Genomic DNA, 25,248 nt, shown 5'->3' on the forward strand with positions numbered 1-25,248 from the left:
AGGGTTTGTTTTTCCCTCGGACTCAGCGAGGGATCTCACCTCTACCGCCTCAAAGACAGTGTCCTGGAGGGTGAGACATTGGATTGGGGGTTACAACTGGGGAGAATGATCAGCACCTCGCCCAGGTGGCCTCATCTGCTATGCTGAACAAAGGCCTTGTGGGGGGATGGGAAGATTGGAAGGGATAGGCAAGGAAGAGGGAAGGAAGCGGCCGTGGCCTTAAGTTAGGTACCATCCCGGCATTTTCCTGGAGGAGAAGTAGGAAACCACGGAAAACCACTTCCGGGATGGCTGAGGTGGGAATCGAACACACCTCTACTCAGTTGACCTCCCGATGCTGAGTGGACCCCATTCCAGTCCTCGTACCATTTTTCAAATTTCGTGGCAGAGCCGGGACTCGAACCCGGGCCTCCGTGGGTGGTAGCTAATCACACTAACCACTATACCACAGAGGTGGACTAGTTTCTTTTACAAGTTGTTTTACGTCGCACCGACACAGATAGGTCTTATGGCGACGATACATTAGTTCAGCTCGGGATAGAACGGTAATACTGAACTAGAGAAAAATGTATTCCTTAAATTTATTTCTGGATATTATATTCAAACGTTAAAGGCATAAGATTAAAATGGTCAAGTTTCAGTTCCATAGCGCTTAAGAATAGTAATATTTTATAATTTTCCTATCACGAATGCATAATCAAGCATTTAGGCAGTTAAGGAACATAACTCATAGAAATTTATGCTGCTTGGCGGGTCTACAGCTTCAGATAAATGCAGCTCAGTAAGACGGGTTATCTGAAGTAATTGGTGCCTCGGAGAAGTAAAAATTTCGATACTTCTCTGCTTGTTCTGTGCAGGTGATGCTTGACTAAAAAAAGAGGAAACCTTTTGCGATACCCTGGACAAGGATTAAAGCAATGTTCACGAAGCAGAGGTATTTGTTGGTGTTATGATATTTGGTCACAATCCAGCATTAGTAAATGTTCACGTTATTTATTATTGATTGCGGCAGTGTCCACCTCTGAGATGTAGTGGTTAGTGAGATTAGCTGCCACCCCCGGAGGCCCGGGTTCGATTCCCGTCTGTGCCACGAAATTTGAAAAGTGGTACGAAGGCTGGAACGGGGTCCACTCAGCCTCGGGAGGTCAACTGAGTAGAGGTGGGTTCGATTCCCACCTCAGCCATCCTGGAGTTGATTTTCCGTTGTTTCTCACTTCTCTTCCAGGCAAATGTAGGGATGGTACCTAACTTAAGGTCACGGCCGCTTCCTTCCCTCTTCCTTGTCTATCCCTACCAATCTTCCCATCCCCCCGCAAGGCCCCTGTTCAGCATAGCAGGTGAGGTCGCCAGGACGAGGTACTGGTCATCCTCCACAGTTTCATACCCCGACCCAAAGTCTGAAGCTCCAGGACACTGCCCTTGAGGCGGTAGAGGTGGGATCCATTGCTGAATCCGAGGGAAAAACCGACCCTGGAGGGTAAACAGATACAGAAGAAGAAGAAGAATTTTGCGGCAGATGCGTTATAGTAACGAAGAATTAATAGATGTGCTGTTAATGTGCAGTACAGAAAAACTCGAGAATACCGATTTCTTTCTGTTAGGGGTACAAGCATCATAAATTTACGCAAAATTTTCTTATAGCAGGGATGACCTTGTGGGACGATGATCAGGCCAGCTAATAAAATCGTTACAACCGTTATCCTGCCCACGTTGCAGGAAAACGTTATGAGTAGTATAGTGCCTTGTGTGGAACAAGAGGATGGATATTAAAATATACCTTGTAAATAACGCGGTGTTGCACTGTTCATACTTACTCGTTGGTTCCTCTTTAAGAGTAGATGGTTCCGCTGCGCAGATGAAGCAGAGATGTTGCGAGATATCGGGTGTTAGGACTGAAAATATACTTCAACAATCAATCACTACTGATCTGCATTTAGGGCAGTCGCCCAGGTGACAGATTTCCTATCTGTTGTTTTCCTAGCCTTTTCTTAAACGATTGCAAAGAAATTGGAAGTTTATTGAACACCTCCTTTAGTAAGTTATTTCAGTCCCTAACTCCCCTTCGTACAAAATAATATTTGCCCCAATTTGTCCCCTTGAATTCCAATTTTATTTTCATATTGTGATCTTTCCTACTTTTAAGTACACCACTCAAACTTATTCGTCCGCTAGAGTCATTCGATGCCATCCCTCTAGTGATAGCTGGTAACATGCCACTTAGTCGAGCAGCCAGTCTCTTTTCTCCGAAGTCTTCCCAGCCGAAACTTTGCAATATTTTTGAAACGCTACTCTTTTGTCGGAAATCACCCAGAACAAATCGAGCTGCTTTTCTTTGGATTTTTTCAGTTCTTGAATCAAGTAATCCTGTTGAGGGTTCCACACACTGGAACCATACCCTAATTGGGGTATTGCCAGAGACTTATTTGCCCTCTCCTTTACATCCTTACTAAAAACCTTTAAACACCCTCATAACCATGTGCATAGATCTGTACCCCTTATTTACAACATTTATGCGACTACTCCGATGAAGATTTTTCCTTATATTAACACCTAGGTAGTTACAATGATCCCCAGAAGGAAATTTTATCCCACCAACGCAGTAATTAAAACTGAGAGGACTTTTCCTGTTCGTGAAACTCACAACCTGACTTTTAAGGCCGCTTATCATCATACCCATTGCCTGCTGTTCATCTCACAACATTACCGAGGACCGGGCGAGTTGTCCGTGCGGTTAGGAGCGCGCAGCTGTGAGCTTGCATCCGGGAGATAGTGGGTTTGAAACCCACTGTTGGCAGCCCTGAAGATGGTTTTCCGTTGTTTCCCATTTTCACACCAGGCAAATGCTGGGGCTGTATCTTAATTAAGGCCACGGCCGTTTCCTTCCATCTCCTAGGCCTTTCCTCTCCCATCGTCGCCATAATACCTATCTGTGGCGGTGCGACGTAAAAGCCACTAGCAAGAAAACTTAACCTAACCTCACACAGTGGCTCTATCCTTGGAGGAGTCCGATCGGTTAGGTGACTGATAGTTGAGGTTATGACGTGTTACCCTAACCTCGCTACAAGGAACGCCAATCTAACCTCAGACGGGTTCCTCTTACAGGAGCCGAATTAGTGAGGTGACTTGCAGGTGTGGTTAACACGTGTGTTAAGTTAACCTTGGCCACGAACGGTAACCTAACCTCACACTAGCTCTTTGTCGCCTTCCCCTTGGAGAAGTGACGGAGCTGTGACGTAATTCGCGCGGGCGATTTAAAAATGCATGCTTATCTTTACATAACCGAACGTGCAGTACTTACGGAGCTGTGACGTCACAGCGTGACAAATGACTATCAGATCCCGCTACAGACATATCAGTGCGCTCTCGCGAAGACTTTGTGAGTTCCGGAAAATTTAAAATGCATACTTGTCTTTACTAAGGCGAACGCGCAGGCCTTCTCCTGACAGAGCTGTGACGTCACAGCGTGGGTGATTTGAAATGCAGACTGCTGGCTAAGGGTGCATGACGTTGTAACCTAACGTGAGTTCATTCCTTGTCACATTTCTCTACGGTGTTGGGTTTGTGGTGAGATAAATCTGTTAAGATAGATTTTTTATAACCGGATGCCCGTTCTGACGTCAACCTCATCGGGGAAGGTAATAAAATGAAATGAATGACATGATGTATGATGGTAGGAAAGGAGAGGGTAAAACCCGTTCGTGGCACGTAGCCTTCTCCTGTCGAATAGGATCGAGAGGTCTGTTCAAGGCCTTACGTCTTCATCCGACGGACAAATAACCATCAAGAGCGTCATATTTCCCCCACTCTATATGAGCACTGCGGAGAGAATTTTAATTTAATCGAGACATTTTTGGTCACAGAATCTATTTGCTATTTGCTCTACGTCGCACCGACACGTCTTGGCACACTATCTAGTAATTAGAAATTGTAGCGTATACCACCACCTACCTTACCCTGCCAGGCTGAATGGCTCAAAGGGTTGAGACGCTGGCCTTCCGTCGCAAACTTTCCAGGTTCACGTCACCTCATACAGGACACTGTAGAGAAACAGAACAAGGGTTGGAATAACACCGAGAGGTCTGTATTTCTTTTTCGTGAAGGTGGTTGCTTCACATTTTCAACTTTTAATTTTCTTTGAATATCTACCCACTGTGCGTAGTGGTCCCATTCACTTTCACATCTAAACTTCAATAAGTATTTGCCCTCAAGACTGGTACCGCCAAGATCGTTGTAAGACTGCAACTTAATTACATGAGGGTTTATATTTTTATTTCTATTTTGTGTTTATGCTACCGGTAGTGTTCCTTATTTCGTCTTTGATGCTTTTGTAATATTAAATAGGTATTAACTAAATTATTCTTTGTTGAAGTTTCGACCGTAAAAGTCGTTCGATCCATAACCTCGTAGGGTTCCTTCCGCTGTCCACATCCTGTCGTTAGTTATCGCGTATATCGACCTTGTATAAGTTTGATGTTGCGATGTGTTTTAACTATTCTAAATTTATTTTCATGTTACAACATGCCTTTATTTTATAATTCGCATGTTTATGCACTTAAACTACCGCTACAATTTTGATGATCGGATCACATTTGATCCCGCAATGCTTTTAACGGTCTCGTATTCACATCACTGTTTTACATCGTTAATAACTGTAACAGATTCAGACAAGACTTGAAGAATCTCAGGTTTTTTATTTTATTTTGGTGACAAGGTTGTATCTATCATTGAAGTAATGCATTTCCATTAAGTTATTTCTCACTGTTATTAACTAACCCTGAATTTTTATCTGAAAGAACACAGCGCCATCGTTGAAATTCCAACGCAAATTTGTTTCACTCGAGGCCTCATTTTTCAATGAAAGTAGTTGTAATTGGTGGTGATTGTTCCCTGAAGAGTAAGTACAGCTACGTAACCATCCTCTCTTAGTACTTATCACGAAGGGTAAAGGATGAAGTCAAATTCTTCGAAGAATGAAGATATCGGCATAAGAAAGGGAAGGGCAGTAAAGGGCACGAAAGTGAAAGACACCCCGGGCATTCCAAAGGTAATACCGTCGGGGCCAGAAACGAACAACAGTTGACCAAGAGAGGTCATATCGTCGCTCCGGAAGAACAATGACATAATTGTCAAAACTACAATTGTGCAGGAGACGCGAAAAACCGATTTATCTTTCGTTAAGATTCAATTACGCAAAAATTAAATTTGTAGGAAATTGTAACCTGGGAAAATTGTAACATATTCAAGCGCACTACAGGATACAGAAATGTTTTCAAAATAATTACTTTATTTTCGCCCAAAATGACCCCTTTTCTGCAAATGCGTCATTGTTCTTCTGAAACTGTGATCAATATGTAACGAAGTTTGTCAGTAGTATCAGGAAGAAAAATACCCTACGTCTTGGTACCATTCTGCTAACGAAATACAAACTATAAACACTGAAAGTAATTAAAAAAAACTGTCAAGTGTAATGAGCTTCTCAACCAATAAAGTTTCGACCAGGAATCACACTTACGTCATTGTTCCAACGGACACGAAGGATCACTCGCGAAGTTAAAAACATAACTGAGATATACGGCGATATTGCTCTGAAGTGCGGTCACAAACAGCTAAGATTTCTACAACGACGCAATTACCCTCTAGCGGCCTAGAGCATAACTACAGTTCGAACGATATTCACACGTGCGCGCTGCGTATTTCTGAACCTAGCAGACCAAGAAACTCCATTTGATCAAATTGTGCAGTTGCGTCATTGTTCTTCCGGAGCGACGATATAATGAAAGCGAGGAGCCTTGCACAACTAAGTGGAAGCAATGTCAGTCTAAGCTAGAGACCCCGTGATCACCAACACACGCTCTCAATCTGAGAGACCCTCGGGGGATCTCTAGAATCTCTTACGACAATCAGCAGATGCCGCGGATGTTTTCTACCATCCCCACCCACTGGAGAATTCAATGAAATTGTTTATAACATTGAAAGTTTCAGAGCAAGTAGTGTAAGAAAGTAATTCAGAAACATTTCTTGCCTTCCTTCATGTCACAATGATCATAGCCAATAAGTAAAGTGTTGCTCTGCTTGTATTTAGATTCGTCTAGTTGAAATTCAAAAATCTATTATTTATTTTTTGCAATGATATGCATTTCTGGATACAGCATTTTGCTAGCCTATACCAGATATCCACCTTTCAACTGTATCATTTGACAATAGAATGTCTTTTGCTTTTATTGCCGTAGCAAGCCTAGTACTTCATTACAAACGCCAATCAAAGAAATCTCAATGAGTTCTTCGCCAATTGCATTTGACCGTTATTGATATTGAATATGATGCCTTGAGACCGGGCGAGTTGGCCTGCGGTTAGCGGCGCGTTGCTGCGAGCTTACATGCGGGAGACAGTGGCTTCGAACCCCACTGTCGGCAGCCCTGAAGATGTTTCCTCGTGGTTTCCCATTTTATGCCAAGCAACGGTACGTTAACTAAGGCCACGGAGCTTCCTTCCCACTCCCAGCCCTTTCCTATCACACCGTTGACATAAAACCTACCTGTGTGGGTGGGACTTAAAACAAACTATGAAGAATAAAAATTTAAAAAATGATGCCTTGAGAAGTTGAGTATCAGTTATTGAAACTTGGGACACAATTTTATATTTCCCAAAGCTGTATATTTTACACATTAAAATTCAATAGATTTGTTGACCAAACCGGAATGATGCGTGTTCAGTTGTCGAAACAGTTATGACAGCTTCACAGTTTCATTTCGCAGAACAGTAGCACAAACGACGCACTGAGGTCGTAGAAACTGGTCATAGGTAAATTTTAAGCACAGTAGTTAATCATGTATTCACGAGTGAACGCAGACTTTTCTTCTTCGTGGTGGTAGTTTTCCCCTCCTTCTGCCTGTCCTGCTGATCGTTCTGTGGTTCTGAGGCTGATGCATCACTGCTTCGCACAAACACCTTCAGTACGATATTCCTTTAGATCAGAATTAAGCAGTCTCTTATTCATGTGCATGAAATGGACCAAAAATGTAATTTTCAATGTATTTTGTATTTATTAGTAGAACTCATTGACTATATGTTTCCGAAGTTTCAATGTCCGGCGCGATCAACCTGCCACGCCTACTTTTTGAAGTAATTCTTTAGTACTATCATGGTAAACAGATATTCCGTCTATTTGCCTCATGGAAAATTAACATCTAGAAGACTTTGATGTATACTCCTGGGTTATAGAACAGCCTTGGTTTTGTAGACCATCAGTGACTTGGTTTTGTACCTTAGAAACAATAACAAATCTATTGCTTTGTTTATAAAGTAAGAATTCTAATTTTGCCTTGTGCTAGCGGTGGGTATTTACGCTAGTACTGATTATTTAGAAAGCTAATAATGCAATGCTCATAAAGAGAAAACTGAATGAGCTGCATGTGTGGAAATTGGTGAGCGCAAGACGTGAGAAACAAACTGGCAATGAGGTTAGGTCCGAACCAGGCTTCTCCGGAGGCCATGTGTCATTTTAATTATTATTCAAGGGATATGAACAATTTCCACCATGGTGCTGTATTATTTTATTAATAGACTACTGTAATTGTAATTATTTTTTATTAGGGGCTATTTCAGTAGATTGTTTTATTGCAACAATACCAAGTGATATGAATAATTTCTCCACGTTGTCATATAACTTTGTTCAAGATTTCCTGTTCTATATTTTCCTTCTGTGTAAGTAGGGCTAAATGTATTTAAATGCAATGTATTGTAATTTCTTTTGTAATAACTGGCAATGTGTCATGCAATATGTATGTATATCTTGCATTTTAATACCCTCTTAAAATAAATTAGCACGTTTGAGTACTTTCCTAATTAAAAAACTGTGAAAAGGTATTTATTCATGCAGCCTGTGTACTTGTTTTATCACCACGCCCACTTGTTTTGATTGCTTAAAATATGGCAGACGCGGTGTTCAAGTAGATTCAAATATGGTGCTGCAAGAGCCACAGAATATTCTTCTTCCTAACTCGTTCGTTCTGTACCACCATATTTCAAAAGATTTCATTCTCTTTCTTTCTGTTGTAGTTAATGTCCATCCATACAATCCAACACTCCTAACAAAAGTGTTCAAACACATATTGCTAATCAATGTTTGAAGTTAGCAGATTTCTTTTCTGGCCACCATTGCTTGCTTGTGCTAGTCTGCATTTTACATCCTCCTTAGTATTGCCATCATTAGATATTCAATGACTCAAATAACACTATTAATTACCTCGCTTAGGACTTCATTTCCTAACCGAATATTTCCTGCATCGCCTGACTTCGTTCGAATACAATCCATTACTTTAGATTAAGATTTATTTATTTTAATCTTGTACTCCTTCTCCAAGACTGTGTCCATACCATTCAGCAAGTTATACACATATTCTGCATACTCAGATAAAATAACAATTTCCTTTCCTTGGAGTGTGATTTCCTATACAACATGTTCTACATAAACATTAAAAAGAGAGGGAACAAAGTGCAGCTTTGCCTTACTCCCTTCCTTGATTGCTACCTCGTTTACATAGTCCTCGATGCTTATCATTGCAAACTGATTTTCGTACAGACTGTAGATTACACTTCTTTCTCGGTATCTGATCCCGATCACCTTCAGGATCTCAAAAAGCTTCGACCAAACGATAATATCGAATGGCTTTTCAAGATCTACGAATGCCATGTGTATGGACTTGTCCTTATTACATCGATCCTCTAAGATCAGACGTAATGTCGGAACTGTTTCACGTGTTCCTACATTTCTTCTGAAACTAAACTGATCTTCTCCCAACTCTGCTTCAACTTGCCTTTGCATTCTTCAGTGCCAATTTTTGCAAGCGTGAGGTACTAAAAATTAAAATTGGTACGGTAATTCTCACACTTGTCAACACCTGCTTTCTTGGGAACAGGTAGGCCTATAGTAACATTCTATCTAAAATAAGATGGCACTTCTGCTGTATCATACGTCTTTAGACTCTAAACGGAATAGCCTCGCCATGCTGGTTTCTCCTAAGCCAGTCAGTAATTCTTAGGGTACCGGTGTTCCATCAATTCCAGGTGCCTTGTTCCTCTTTAGGGAACTCAAAACTCTGTCGAATTCTGATCTCAGAATTGGTTCATCTCTCTTATCATCATCAACAAACTCTTCTTGTTGCCTGCTATATTCGTGTGTATCTATTAGACCGTAATACTAATAATAATTTGTCTAAGCATTTAGCTTCGTTGGTAATCTTTGAGTACAGTAGTTCTTGCAAATTTCATTTCTGTTGTGCTTAGTTTAGTGACATACGGTACGGTACCGGTATCGTAATTAGGATACGTCTGAAAGTAGTTTAAAATTACTGTAGTGTACTGTACAGTAGTATACGAGTAATATCCTATTAGAATTTAGTGTGATTATTTTATTATTGTAAAATATTTGTGTAGTACTGGTGTAGTAGAGGTATCCGGAGAAACTCTTACTAAAATACTGTTGTTGTAATTAGAATAGGCTTAATTGCAGTTTGGAATTGTGTAGTTCTTGTGTAGGCTATTACTTTCGATATTCAGTAATTAACAGCAGTTTTTATCCTGTCAGGGGTTGTAGGATTTAAAAAAATAGAGCACGACTAAGTAGTATTGTAGTGTAGTCGTATATTAATTACCTTATTGTTGTGTACTATCCCAGACAATATATCCCTCCGTTCATTTATTTTTTGCAAATAAGTTATTTTATTTTTAATTTCATTTTCCCCCCGTAAAGAATGGCTAAGGAGCGCGAGTGTACTTACTGTGGATGTGGCGAGGCATTGAGGGGTATGAGGGAGGAGTTGGAAAGTTTGAGGGAGATAATTAGGATTCTCACAGAAGACAGGAAGGAAGATAAGACTCCCTCAAGCAATGTACAGGTTACAGTAGGTGTACAAGAGGGAGGGGAAGGAAAGGGAGGAGTTGTAGAAGACAGGTGGTCTAATGTTCTAAGGGGAAGGAGATTGCAGGCTAAGGGCTCTATTCAGGATCATAATTCAGGACAGGTGTCTGTGCGAAATCGGTACGAGTCACTCCAGGTAGAACAACAGAGGGAAGATGAGGGACAGGGAACTGTTGCTGAGATGTGTGGAAGTAGGAGGAAGGGAAAAGGTAGGAAAGGAAAATGTAGAGTAAGGATAGGAAAAGACAGGTGGAACAGGGTCATGGGAAGGAGAAAAGGGAGGAGGAAGTAGCTTCTGCAGCTATCAGGAAAGATAGGGCTGACCAGGAGGGGAGGGGATCAAATGAGGTGGGTAGGGTTGAGGCTCTGGTCATGGGGGATTCCATCGTTAGACACGTGGGGAAAGTGTGTGGAGAAAAGGGTACCAGGGTAGAGTGTTATCCAGGAATTAGGTTGAGGCAGATGTTGAGAAAAGTAGAAGAGAGGGAGGAGGGGAAGGAGAAGGTGGTAGTGTTTCACGTTGGTACCAACAATGTAAGGCAAGCTGATATAAGTACCAACACAGTTGGAGATGTGTGGGATCTGGTAAATGCAGCACGGGTGAAGTTTAAGAAAGCGGAGATTGTTATTAGTGGAATACGGTGTAGAAGGGATACTGACTGGAGGGTGATTGGGGATTTAAATGAGACTATGGAGTGGGTATGTGGGAAACTGGGAGTGAAATTTCTAGATCCTAATGGGTGGGTAGGAGATAGGGATCTGCGCTCAGATGGCCTTCATTTAAACCGCAGTGGTACGTATAAGTTAGGAAATTTGTTTGGAAGGGTAATAGGGAGGTACATTCAGGGAAACGGGATGGCCTAGGGAGCGGTGATAAGGGAACAGGGAACTGGAAATCAAGTAGGGATGACATAAAATTGTTAGTGTTGAACTGTAGAAGTATTGTAAGGAAAGGAATAGAATTAAGTAATTTAATAGATATATATTTACCAGATATAGTAATAGGAGTTGAATCATGGCTGAGAAATGATATAATGGATGCAGAAATTTTCTCACGGCACTGGAGAGTGTATCGTAGAGATAGGATAGGAAGGGTGGGAGGGGGAGTGTTCATTCTGGTGAAAGAAGAATTTGTAAGCTACGAAAAAGTTAAAGATGAGACACATGAAATTCTAGGTGTAAGGCTCATTTCTAAAGATAATAGGCAACTTGATATATTTGGAGTGTACAGATCGGGAAAGGGTAGCACTGACGCGGATTCGGAATTATTTGATAAGATAGTCAGCTATGTGGGAAAAGACATGGAAAGAAATGTAATTGTAGCGGGAGATCTGAATTTGCCAGATGTCAATTGGGAAGGAAATGCGAACGACAGGAAGCATGACCAACAAATGGCAAAGAAGTGAATATGGGAACGACAGCTGATTCAGAAAGTGATGGAACCAACCAGAGGGAAAAATATCCTGGATGTGGTGCTGATAAAACCAGATGAGCTCTATAGGAAAACTGAAGTAATAGATGGTATTAGTGATCATGAAGCTGTTTTTGTGGTAGTTAAAAATAAATGTGATAGAAAGGAAGCTCTTAAAAGTAGGACTGTTAGGCAGTACCATATGGCTGATAATGCAGGCATGAGGCAGTTTCTAAAAAGTAATTATGATCGGTGGAAAACGGTAAATAAAAATGTAAACAGACTCTGGGATGGGTTTAAAGAAATTGCTGAGGAATGCGAAAACAGGTTTGTACCATTAAGGGTGGTAAGGAATGGTAAAGACCCACCTTATTATAATAGAGAAATAAAGAGACTAAGAAGGAGGTGCAGACTGGAAAGAAATAGAGTTAGAAATGGCTGTGGAAGTAAGGAGAAATTGAAGGAACTTACTAGAAAATTGAATCTAGCAAAGAAGGCAGCTAAGGATAACATGATGGCAAGCATAATTGGCAGTCATACGAATTTTAGTGAAAAATGGAAGGGTATGTATAGGTATTTTAAGGCAGAAACAGGTTCCAAGAAGGACATTCCAGGAATAATTAATGAACAAGGGGAGTGTGTATGTGAGGATCTTCAAAAGGCAGAAGTATTCAGTCAGCAGTATGTAAAGATTGTTGGTTACAAGGATGATGTCGAGATAGAGGAGGAGACTAAGGCCAAAGAAGTAATAAAATTTACGTATGATAACAATGACATTTACAATAAGATACAAAAGTTGAAAATTAGAAAAGCGGCTGGAATTGATCAGATTTCTGGGGATATGCTAAAGACAATGGGTTGGGATATAGTACCATATCTGAAGTACTTATTTAATTATTGTTTGGTCGGAGGAGCTATACCAGATGAATGGAGAGTTGCTATTGTAGCCCCGGTGTATAAAGGAAAGGGTGATAGACATAAAGCTGAAAATTACAGGCCAGTAAGTTTGACATGCATTGTATGTAAGCTTTCGGAAGGCATTCTTTCTGATTGTATTAGACATGTTTGTGAAATTAATAACTGGTTCGATAGAAGGCAATTCGGTTTTAGGAAGGGTTATTCCACTGAAGCTCAACTTGTAGGATTCCAGCAAGATATAGCAGATATCTTGGATTCTGGAGGTCAAATGGACTGTATCGCGATTGACCTGTCTAAAGCATTTGATAGGGTGGATCATGGGAGACTACTGGCAAAAATGAGTGCAATTGGACTAGACAAAAGAGTGACTGAATGGACTGCTATATTTCTAGAAAATAGATCTCAGAGAATTAAAGTAGGCAAAGCTTTATCTGACCCTGTAATAATTAAGAGGGGAATTCCTCAAGGCAGTATTATTGGACCTTTATGTTTTCTTATATATATAAATGATATGAGTAAAGGAGTGAAATCGGAGGTAAGGCTTTTTGCGGATGATGTTATCCTCTATAGAGTGATAAATAACTTACAAGATTGTGAGCAACTGCAACGTGACCTCGAAAATGTTGTGAGATGGACAGCAGGCAATGGTATGATGATAAACGGGGTTAAAAGTCAGGTTGTGAGTTTCACAAATAGGAAAAGTCCTCTCAGTTTTAATTACTGCGTTGATGGGGTGAAAGTGCCTTTTGGGGATCATTGTAAGTATCTAGGTGTTAATATAAGGAAATATCTTCATTGGGGTAATCACATAAATGAGATTGTAAATAAAGGGTACAGATCTGTGCACATGGTTATGAGGGTGTTTAGGGGTTGTAGTAAGGATGTAAAGGAGAGTGCATATAAGTCTCTGGTAAGACCCCAACTAGAGTATGGTTCCGGTGTATGGGACCCTCACCAGGATTACCTGATTCAAGAACTGGAAAAAATCCAAAGAAAAGCAGCTCGATTTGTTCTGGGTGATTTCCGACAAAAGAGTAGCGTTACAAAAATGTTGCAATGTTTGGGTTGGGAAGAATTGAGAGAAAGAAGAAGAGCTGTTCGACTAAGTGGTATGTTCCGAGCTGTCAGCGGAGATATGGCGTGGAATGACATTAGTAGACGAATAAGTTTGAATGGCGTTTATAAAAGTAGGAAAGATCACAATATGAAGATAAAGTTGGAATTCAAGAGGACAAACTGGGGCAAATATTCATTTATAGGAAGGGGAGTTAGGGATTGGAATAACTTACCAAGGGAGATGTTCAATAAATTTCCAATTTCTTTGAAATCATTTCGGAAAAGGCTAGGAAAGCAACAGATAGGGAATCTGCCACCTGGGCGACTGCCCTAAATGCAGATCAGTATTGATTGATTGATTGATTGATTGATTGACCTTGTCAGGTAATTCTTTCTCTTGATATAATTGTTGCGTATGTTACTGCCATCTTTCTGTCTTGTCTTCTTTCCCTAGGAGTGATTTTCCATCTGAGCTCTTACTATTCGCACAACTAGTTTACTTACCTAAAAAAGTTTCCTTGATTTTCCTATATGCAGAATGCACCTTTCTGATTCAACTTTCAACATCCATGCACTTCTATTTTAGACATTCTTCCTTAGCTGTCCTGAATATTATATCCACTTCATTCGTTAATCGCCTGTATTCTTTCCTGGCCTCCTACTTTTCTGCATTCTTATACTTTTGTCGTTCATCCACAAGGTATTATTATCCACTGATTCTTAATTGATCTTGCATTTCTTCCTAAATTTCTTCAGCAGACCTACTGATCTCATTCTTCACGACTGTCCATTCTTCATCTATTGTGTTTCTTTCACTCTTTTCATTTAGTCCTTGGCAACATGTTTCTTGAAACAATCCGTCATTCTCTTTTACTTCAACTTGTTTACATCCCATCTCCTTGCATTCCTTCCATTCCTTCCTTTCTCAATTTCTTCAACTTCAGACGGCCATTTCATGACCACCAGTTTGTGATCTGAATCCACGTCTGCTCCTGGAAAGGTCTTGCAATCCATCACTGGGTTTGTGAATCTCTGTCTAATCATTATGAAGTCCATTTGATACCTTCCAGTTCCTTCATGTCTTGTTCACGTATACAACCGTAGTTTTTAGTGTTTGAACCAAGTATTAACAAGGACTAAATTATGATCCATGCAGAATTCTATCAGCAGACTTCCTCTTTCATTCCTTTGTCCCAGTCCGAATTATCCTCCTGTATTACCTTCTCTTCCTTAGCCTAACACTTCATTCTAGTCTCCCTTTATAGTTAGATTGTCATATCCTCTCATTTTACATATTGCTTTAAATATTTTATCTTTTCATACAATCTTTCGATTTCTTCATTATCGGCCGAACTAGTAGGCATATAGATATGCACTTTCGTGGTGGACATTTTGACAACAATAATCCGTTCACTATACTGGTTGCAGTAGCTTACACGCTGCCCAATTTTTTTCGTTTTACAACCAACTCCTGCATTTCCCAGGTTTGATTTTGTGTTTATAATTCTGTTATTGTCTGACCAAAAATCCTGCTCTCCTTGCCAACGTTGTAACCGTCCAGGCTTCTCCAGCCATACTTTTAAGCGATATCACTCGATATCAAGATTATCCGCCATCGGCAAGTATTTATATGACATATTTTTAACTTCAATCATTTGTAAATAAGGCTTTTGGAATCATATTGTATATATTAGAACATCATTCATTATTCAAATTATTATATTATGTAGGATAGGAATTCATTATGTACTGTAAATATGGTCAATGTTGAGACAGAGTTGTTGTCATTTCATCTCATACTTGTGTACACGGAAAAGTTATTCTTGAAGCGGGGAAGTTGGATGAACACTGGGTTAAACTCATGAGCAAAAGGCACTACACAGATACCCGCGTGCAAGGCTAGCCAGCAGACTACATCATCGCCACGCCTACCGGTTACTTGTGAACAACCAGAAGAGAGAGATGATAATGCGATCTACGAATCAGATGCTTCGTTATATTGTGATTTTGTATTGAGCTGCTATCAAGAGTGGGGAGAGCGGAGCAAACCTCGGTACACACATCACTACCAGAACGCCAACTACTGTATTGATTTTTGAGACAGTGAGTGCTCGCTTCGAGACATAGTTATTTTCGTACAGCGTGTTGTCGCTTCGACACAGTACTTAGCTGCTGTGATGCTGTCGGATCAGGGTGAGACGAAGCAAGCTTACGGCTTGTGATATAATCAGTAATTATTCTGGACGAAGAAATACGTTTAGTTCAAGTCCATGGCATTTGGTACAAGTCTGTATAGTATCAGTAGATTAACTAAGTTGGATTGAGATTTCTGCTAACATGAAAGAATTCATAACTCTGAATTTTCTCCTCCTACGATCAACGGTGATCAATTTTCACAAGTATAGGGCCAATGTATAATTTAAAGAGTAGGCAATTAGGGAGTGCTAGTCCAGATAGCCGAAATCATATCACAGAAGGAAGGAAGGATGTCCATGGAGCCAATTCTACAACGAGAAGAGGGGAACGCGTAACCACAGAAAATAGATGACCTCAACGGAAGCTGCAATTGGCGAGCTTCAATTAGATAAAGCAAGCAACAGTTAATTTCAGTAACGTAAATTCTAAAATTCCTCCAAGCTTTAAGGAACTTTTCCGATTCATCTAATTTTTTTTGTATAATAAATTCATTTGTATTTTATATTGCGTTAATTTTCTTTCTTAAGCGATACTTAATGGTTAATTATTTAAAATCCTACCCCTGTGATTTAAGTATAAGTCTCTATGCTAGTAAATATAAATTTTGCTTTACAGTTTTGTTTAAAACTGTAACGCTGGCGCCCAAACATTACATAGAGAAATGGGAAACCATGGAATGTTAATTGATTCTATTTGCGTGGCAATTTGCGGGCAAGCTACATATAGTTATATTTATATTCATGTGTCCCCAGGTATTAACTTTCGTCTCCTCCAATGAGAAGCTTAGGAGAGCGAACAGTTACAACGTACCTCACTTATACAACTACATCTACAGTTAGTCTATCCATTTCCCTTCACTGGTTCTCTAACCTAACACAACTATTCGAACTTCTAACATTCCATGCTCCGACTCGCAGAATATCAGTATTCGTCTTTCTGATGATTTCCCCTCCCGGGTGGTGCTCACCCGGAGCTCCAAATGTGGGACTATTTTACCTCCGGAATATTTTACCAGGGAGGGATCCATCATCAGTACATCGTTCATACAGAAAGAGCTGCATGTCGTCGGGAGTTAGCCACGGCTGTGGTTTCTCGCTGCTTTCATCTGGTTAGCAGTATAAACATAGGTAAGCCATGTTAAATATTATTACAAGGCCACATCATGCAACCATCCAAACAGCCACCCTTGCAACTTCAGAAATGCTGCCACCCCGTTTCGATAAACCATTCGTTATTCTGGTCTCTCGACAGTTAACCATCAGATACGGTTGCACCTACGGCTCGGCTACCTGCTTCAATAGGACGCACAAGTCTCCCCACCGCGGCAAGGTCACATGGTTCTTAGAGGAGGCATTAAGTCATAGTCATTAATATAGTTCAATATCATTAACAGATTGATCGTAGAATAATTAACATTAAGCAGGAATGTGTTTTAATACCCAGGCTCTTAGATACGATCCATTAGCCAAGAATTAAACAGTTATATTGTATGTGAAAAGTAAGTAAATCCTTCTTCTGAAACTACAGCCGTGCAATACTTCAAGTATGTACGTTGTAGAAATGTGTGGCAACATTTCTCCATTTTTCTAAAAATAATGTTAATGTCACTTGGTTTTCTTTGGCGTAAGAATATCAGTTAATGGACGTGAATCTAGTTCTAGGTACAAAAGTAAGGAAACCTGTTTCAAAGAATTAAAATAAGATTAAACCTATATTCAGAAGATATCACTATTATTTTAGATATGCTTTTAAAACGTGAAGATCGTGTTCAAATCTTGTAAAGACAACGTACTTCGCATAATGAATGCATATCAAAATTATTAATAGCGGAGTACTGCTACATCCGAATGGATACGAAATGCCATTTGTGATAACTGTTGTTTCCTTCCGGCTAGGAGTTACAGTTTATTTTTATCTGAAATTGTTTCAAGGAAGTAGGATATATAGGCATATTGAAAAAGTGATATCTGCAGTTATATGAATATCACTTATGCAGATGGAAAATAATCTGTAACAATGTCTTCAGCAGGTGCAGTGGGTGTGGGTCATATACATCCCACTTTAAATAAAGGTAGCCCAGCTCTCCACATTCCAGACAATTAACATTATTCTTCCGTGTTATTGCTAGGAACAGGAATTTCATGAAATAATAATTTAATAGCTAATCATATATCGTCTTGCCCGCTCTATGGTTTTGTAGGGAGGTATAGGTAATTGATAGCTGTTATAAAAGGATGTCCCATATGCAAATTTCACACTATCACGGCCAAGAGGATATATGATATCCACTTGCATTCTAATCTTTTTTTTTACATGAAATTCCTGACCACAGACTAGCTTTGTTGGACAATGTGATGCGCATAACAGGTTCTTTGGAATTTTACAATACACTAGTTCAAATGTGGCACGCCTGTGTCGTAGGCCACACACACAGCAGCATTGCAATAATACCGTCCGACTGCAAGGAATTCAGTATCACATTTACTTTAGAATTACCAACTATAATCAGTTTCCTGAATCAATGTCCTTGCTTAATATTGTTGTGAAATCACCATTTACAACTAATGAATAACAGGAAAACTTCTAGTCTATTTTCTTGGAACCAACTTGACCTTCACACCGGTAGAAGAGCGCAACACTAATTCAATACTCAAGACTAGCGGCTCCTCACTTGGTAATAATTTGTAATGTCGTAGAATTTTCGATACAGTCGCCTTCATCTCAAGCATGGCGAACTTTTGTCCTGAAACAATCAGAAAAAGAAATCTGAAATTGCAATCAAATATGTCCTCGGAAACAGTGAAATACAATAACAAAATGACAATAATAATAATAATAATAATAATAATAATAATAATAATAATAATAATAATAATAATAATAATAATAGTTATTGGTTTTACATCTCACTAACCATCTATACTGTTTCCGGAGACGCCGAGTGACGAACTTTTGCCCCAATTCAGTCCCTTCACCTGCCGGTAAATCTACCGACACTAAGCTGGCGTGCCTGATCACCTTCAAATATAATTGGATTGGGCCGAGATAGAACCGATCAACTTGAGCTCAGCAAACCAGTGATCCACCATCTGGGGTAGTAATTATAGTTTCAGAAGAAGTACAACTGCGTAGCCATATTTTTTTTACCACGTATTAGCAAGGAAAATGGTAAATGGTGATAGTGGTGATTATTGGTTATGTAATAGCAACTTCTGGCTCGGTGAGGAAAGCAACGGGAAGCTACCTCACGCTTCATTTCCCCAGTATGCCTCTTCAGTGATGCCTAGGCCATCTGTGACAGCTGATGGCAGAGCTGTCGAGGATCCAACCAGCCTTAGGGCTGAGGACTGAACATTCATACATTGTTTTAAGAGGAAGGACAACTGAGCAACCATCCTTTATTAACAGTAATCAGAAGAGAAAAACGAAGAGGTCCGACCCCTCGAGAAATGAGGGTATCAGCAAAACGAGAAATTGACTACGAGGAGCGAGAAAATAGGATACCCTAGGACCTAATAAAATCGGGGTCGGAAGACAACAAGAGTTGACTTAGCCAGGTAGGACAACAGAAAGAAAAGTTAGAAGCCTGGCACAAGCAATTAGGAGTAATGTCAGCCTCAGCTAAGGGCCCCATGGTGAACAAACAATGCTCCTAAGTTGAGATCCCAGGGGGGTTTACCTAATTTAAATTGCTTCTTACGATTGGCAGGGGATATCGTAGGAGACATACACAGCCCGGCTGAAATGGTCATTCGTATGATGTTTAAATAACTGTCAATGACAATTATATATTTTTTTTCAGAATATGTAAAAATGACTACCGGTATCGTTCTGAGGACGATAAATCAGCGAAGAACTCAGTTCAAAATGTAATTGTGTGAGGTTTGTTTGTGCGGCCATTCTGGTGATACCGTATGAGTTTATGGGAAAGAAGTAACGATTGGTAGATGAATTACCATATAGGAAGACTCTTGCCTAATGGCATGGACTCCAAAACAGAAGTACTTTAGTTCCAGTATCATATTTCTACCAGTCAAATCATTCTACCTGTTAGTTTACTACTACTACTACTACTACTACTACTACTACTACTACTACACTAACCCCCTCAGCTACTGATGAAGTCTCAGAGACTCCTGTAGATGGCGAGTCATTTGCTTCCGTTATCTTTCACTTTACATCCTGGTACCTTCCTCTTTCATCGTCTTATGCAACCACGCAGCTGGTCATGATTGAGCAATAGGCCTAATGTGGAACTGAAATAATGATGTCTGAAGTAATGAAGGAGTCTCACAGATTCCACGTCAGTACGATGAAGTACGGGTCAGATTTTTAATCAGATGTGATGAAATGTTGAAATGTCGTATGGCGTTTAATGCCGGGATATCCCAGGAGGGGTTCGGCTTGCCAGGTGCAGATCTTTCTATTTGACTCCCGTAGGCGACCTGCGCGCCGTAATGAGGATGAAATGATGATGAAGACAACACATACACCCAGCCCCCGTGCCTTTGGAATTAACCAATTAATGTTAAAATCCCTGACCGTTCAGCCAACGAGTCGGACAATCAGATGTGATAAAATAAATATATTCCCTAAATTTTTATTTATCATACCTTATGGTGTAGTAATCTGGTATTTATTCATTTATGCACGGTTTAATTTTTATTTGATGAGAACAAATGCAATTGTTAACAATTTTTCGGTCATTGAAACCTATGTCGTGTTTATTACAAGTCAGAAAACATGTCATGTCGAATCTTTACGCCAAACCGTCTCCTACAATGCACGCTAAACCCATTCATAATACTTTACTCATGAAAAAAAATAACAGTCCACAATATGAAATTTATTTCGAAGAGTCTCTCAGACCCAACGTCAGTAACAAAGTAATTGAGTTCTCACCTCAGCAGCTCAGGGCTAAATATTGTGGCACCTAGTCCTGCCAACATGACTATTGCACACCCGGATGATCTGCAGATGGGAGGCCTGTATGACGGCTTCTTCAGCCGCATGGCTTGATATTTTCACAGGACCTGTTTCCTCTCCTATCCGGCAGATCCTCAGTTGGACTCACGAGGATAAGTGAACTGTAACCAACCCAAGTCAAAGATCGAAACCGGAGCCTCCAGGTAAGAGGAAAACACTCTACCTTTATATCACAAAGCTAGCTTGGAAGAAGCCACAAAGTATAAAATTTGGCAGCTTTGATGGTTGACCTCCGAGCAACAAATGTTCGCCATGTTTGGGAGATAAGTACAAATATTGTACAAGCTGATTATAGTAGGACCGTGAATACATATGATGTAAAAATAATGTCCTATTTCAAAAATAAAGAAATCAAGTTGAAAAATTGATGTTTGCAGCTCAGGTAGTATTTAATAATGAATGGCTTAGAGCTTTGCTAACATACAACTTCATGCATACTACATGAAGTTCCAATGCAGTAAAGTATTCAGAAATGTTTCTTGCACATTACACATGTATTCGTCCTGAAGCCGCAGTGAAGTGAAAATGTAGGCTACAGCTGCAGTGTAGTGCTGAACTCGTGCTTAGAATTGCTTCTTACACGTTACGAATGCAGAACACATCCTGAAGCCGTAGTGAAGTAATGTGTAAGCTGCACTGCAGTGGTGTACTTAGAATTGCTTCTTACAGATTACACATTACGCATGAATACTGCCTGAACCATTGTACGGCAGGTGGTATAAGCCTAGGGGAAAACGAAGCGCCACCATTTGCGTGGTGTGAAAACGGGAAACCACGGAAAACCATCTTCAGGACTGCTGACGGTGGGGTTCGAACCCACTATCTCCCGAATACTGGATACCGGCCGCACTTACGCGACTGCAGCTATCGAGCTCGGTAATGAAAAATTATTTATTACAATTGGCTTTACGTCGCACCGACACAGATAGGTCTTATGGCGACGATGGGACAGGAAAGGACTAGGAGTGGGAACGAAGCGGCCGTGGCCTTAATTAAGATACAACCCCAGCATTTGCCTGGTGTGAAAATGGGAAACCACGGACAACCATCTTCAGGGCTGCCGACAGTAGGGTTCGAATCCACCATTTTCTGGATGCAAGCTCACAGCGGCGCGCCTCTAACCGCACGGCTAACTCGCCCTGTAAGGAAAAACTAACTGCATGTATTAATTAAGATTGCAATAAATGAATACTCTCTCACTAGTTTCTGGCCATCCCTGACTAGGAGAGAAGAATATTATATTATTTCATTTTCAGTAGGTTTATCGCCAACAGTTCTCTACGATTTGAAATGTGAAACATATCCCTGACAAAGAACTCGTCGGATACAAGCAGTCCTATTCGTTTCCACAGTCAAGTAATTGGATTGCCTTGTGCTAAAATGGACCACGAAGTATTTTTTTAAAAGACAGAGTTAATCACTCCGAACGAAAGCTTGAAGCAAGCAATTTCTTATACCACAGAAAACCATGCACTATTTATATTCTAACTTTCGTTAAAGAGGTGTTTTGTTGTGGCATAAGGTTGTTAGTATCGCACTAATACTACAGTGAATTATCTGACGAATAAAAATGACTGTTTCATTTATTTTGCTTGTATCGTAACGTTGTATCGTAAAGTTGTATCAATCCAAGAAAGCTAAAGTATCTCAAACGTTCACCAAAATTCGTCTCACCAGTGGATCATTCCTTTTATGAGGGACAGAAAACAACATTAAAAGGCCGTTGTGGACGTAAGATGATGACCTCGACAACTAAGGTTCAATGATGAACGAAAATTTAGTTTACGTTGTTCAGTAGTTCAGAGGTATTCTGTTCTGTTCTCGATCCTCTCTTGGGGCAGAGGCCTCCCTCAACTTCTTCCAAATCCCTCTGTCACGTGCAGTTCTCTTCCAGTTTGGTCCCGCAATCCGTTTTAGGCATCAGACCATCTGAAGTGCGATCGTACCTCACTGTCCATCTGTGGAATACCATTCAGCTCTTACCCTTGTCGAATTCAAGGGGGCCATTCTTGCTATATGAGCTGCCCAAATCCACTTTTGAGCGCAAATTTCTCTTTCAAATTTCTCTTTGCATACGTTCTTTCAGGATAATTCCCAGCACAATTCTTTCCATTCTTCTCTGGCAAACACTCAGTTCATGTAACTGTTTGTTCATTAGAAACAAAGTGTGAGGACGATATGTAAGATCAGACAGGACACAGGTGTTGAATATGTCCTTTCACATTTTGACAGAAAAAAATTAAGGATAAAATTTAGAGGCCAGTTCTTTGCAAGTAGCTTTACGTTGCACCGACACAGATAGGTCTTATGGCGACGATGGGGCAGGAAAGGGCTAGAAGTGCGAAGGAAGCTGCCGTGACACGGAAAACCATGTTCAGGGCTGCCGACAGTGGGGTTCGAACCCACAATCTTCCGGATACTGGATACTGGCCGCACTTCAGCGACTGCAGCTATCAAGCTCGGTGAGACCAGTTCTGAAGCCAAGCATTTCTTGCTTTTTTTTCTGATCTCTTTATCTTGTCTGTCGTCCGGCTCCATGGCTACAAGGTTAACGTGCTAGCCTTTGGTCACAGGGCTCCCGGGTTCGATTCCAGACAGGGTCATGCATTTTAACCATCATTGGTTAATTTCTCTGGCACGGGGGCTGGGTGTATATGTAGTCTTCATCCTTTCATCCTCATCACGACACGCAGGTCGCCTACGGAAGTCAAATCAAAAAACCTGCCTGGCGAGCAGAACATGTCCTCAGACACTCCCGGCACTAAAAGCCAAACGCCATTTCATATTTTTTCTTAAGAAATGAAACTGCCTGACTTAGGGTAACTTACATAATCTAACATATTCTATACAATTAGCCTACTATTGACCTTAAATTTCTCTCTCACATCTGTAGCTCACGAGCTTAGTTTTTGTTTCATTAATCATGAGTTCAACTCTCTTGCTGTGTTCATTTAGATTTTCTATCATTTTCTGAAGCTGTAGTGGACTCACCGAGAAAAGGACGATGTCATCTGTATATAATATGATAAATTTCGCACAATGTGCATTTAGTTGTTACAGAAACTTGTCAAAGAGTTTTGTCTTTTGTTGCACAATATCAGATGATATCGGTCACAGTAGGCTCCGCATAATTTACACTTGCAGTTATCGTCCGGGTCATGGAATTTATCTGTAAGGCATATCCGATGATGGAAACCGTGTACGGCATATCTTGTCAATACATGACGTAGATCATAACTGGCTTGTGTCCATTCCCTATATATCATTGCATCCGTTGAATAAAACTCTGGCCATATCTCTTGTCTCTTCTTATTGAGTTCCTGCAGTACATCCAAGTAGGCTTTGGTAGCTGGTAGAAGCAGGTCGAGGCGGAGGTCTTCGATGAAAAATTGCTCTCTTGCTAGTACATATGTAAGTCGGGATAATGTGTACTTTGACAGACACAGTGCTCTTTTGAGGAAGTTGGCTTTGACCTTTTCTATGTCTTCGAAGATTTTCTTCTTTAGGTGTGTCCAGATGGTTTCCAGTCCATATGGTATGATGGGAGCAATTTTTAAGCGAAACAGTGTGGTAGCTGTGGGCAAGGATAGTTGTCTTATGTTCTTTATGCTATTAATTGCCGTCTTTGCTGCGATGGTTCGTTCTTTTATGTGAAGGTCATAGACATCTCCACTCGTCTGAAGTGTGATTCCTAAGTATTTGAAATGCGGTACGTTCTTCATCGGAATATTCATATACATGATGACGTCATTTGCTGATAGTCTGCCTCCTCGTCTGAATGTCATTTTTACAGTTTTGTTAATATTTATAGTAAGCTCATTCTTTTCTGCCCATGTGGCAAGTTTGCTGAAGGCTGTTCGAATATTTTCCAAGTTTTGTGATACAATGACCATGTCGTCTGCGTAAACGTAGATTTTCACATTTTCTGTGTCTATTTCTCTAGGTACTTCTGCGGTGGCAATTATGAAAAGTAGAGGACTCAAGGGATCGCCTTGTAGAACTCCATTTGTTTGATTCATAGGGTCTGTTGTGGATACTCTATTGTCTATTATTATTTGATTGTTTGATAGGATATTTTGTATCAATCTTGTTACTTGGTTCTTTCCAACTATTCTAATTTCTCTATTATAAGTTTTATATTTAACAAGTCAAAGGCTTTTGTGAAGTCTATAAATATTGCATGAAGTTTCCCTCTTGGCAGTTCCAACGCTGTTTCTATGTCTTTCTGCAAGCAACTTACTGCTTGGATTGTGGATTTCTGTTTGGTGAAACCAAATTGTTGTTCAGGGATTGCGTGAGATGTCATTTTGCTAACTCTTTTCGCCAGGAGGCCTGTCAGAATTTTCAGTGAAGAGCATTCCAGAGCTATCCCTCTGTAGGAGTTCGGGTCCCTGGAATCCCCTTTTCCTTCGTATAATACCTTCAATGTAGATATCCTCCATTTATCCGGGATTTTTCCTTGTCGCAGACATTCATTGAAGAGCTCTGTCCATGTTTTCGTGAGTTCTGGTGCTGTTTCTTTTAGATGCTCGTAAAAAATATCATCTGGTTCGCATGCTTTACCATTCTTTGAGTCGGTGATTTGTTTCCGTACTTCGTCTATTGAAAATGGAACCACTGACTCTACTTCTTCTTGGTCTTCTTTTGCTGGACGTGTTTCTCTGTCCTGAAGGACTTTCCTGAAGTGTTCTTCCCAAATTTCGAGTGGGAGGTCCCTAGGAAAATGGGATTGCTTCGGCATTAAGACCTTGTACCATTTTT

The 25,248-nt window shown here is 40.4% G+C and overlaps 2 protein-coding genes across 4 annotated transcripts in view; both read right to left on the reverse strand.

Annotated features, from left to right (window-relative positions):
• Positions 1 to 5,596, reverse strand: part of LOC136858145 (cytochrome P450 4C1) — a 305,232-nt gene extending 299,636 nt beyond the window's left edge. The window contains exons 1-2 of one of the 3 annotated variants that reach the window (XM_067137471.2): positions 5,513 to 5,562; positions 3,949 to 4,037 (exon numbers count right to left, since the gene is read on the reverse strand). Coding sequence is in view for 1 of the 3 variants with exons in the window: in XM_067137470.2 (XP_066993571.2) it covers positions 5,513 to 5,517 (5 nt within the window). In the remaining 2 variants the exon portion in view is untranslated. Of the gene's footprint in view, positions 1 to 3,948; positions 4,038 to 5,512 lie in introns of all 3 variants that reach the window. The other 2 variants (XM_068225431.1, XM_067137470.2) reach the window with 2 other exon arrangements.
• Positions 5,597 to 17,490: 11,894 nt separating this feature from the next.
• The window catches only part of LOC136858146 (cytochrome P450 4C1), a 163,301-nt gene continuing 155,543 nt past the window's right edge, over positions 17,491 to 25,248 (reverse strand). The window contains exon 13 of the mRNA XM_067137472.2: positions 17,491 to 18,244. Coding sequence (XP_066993573.2) covers positions 18,090 to 18,244 — 155 coding nt within the window. The 3' untranslated portion in view covers positions 17,491 to 18,089. The remainder of the gene's footprint in view (positions 18,245 to 25,248) is intronic.

The sequence above is a fragment of the Anabrus simplex genome, chromosome 1 (genome assembly GCF_040414725.1).
Source record: "Anabrus simplex isolate iqAnaSimp1 chromosome 1, ASM4041472v1, whole genome shotgun sequence".
NCBI classification, from domain to species: domain Eukaryota; kingdom Metazoa; phylum Arthropoda; class Insecta; order Orthoptera; family Tettigoniidae; genus Anabrus; species Anabrus simplex.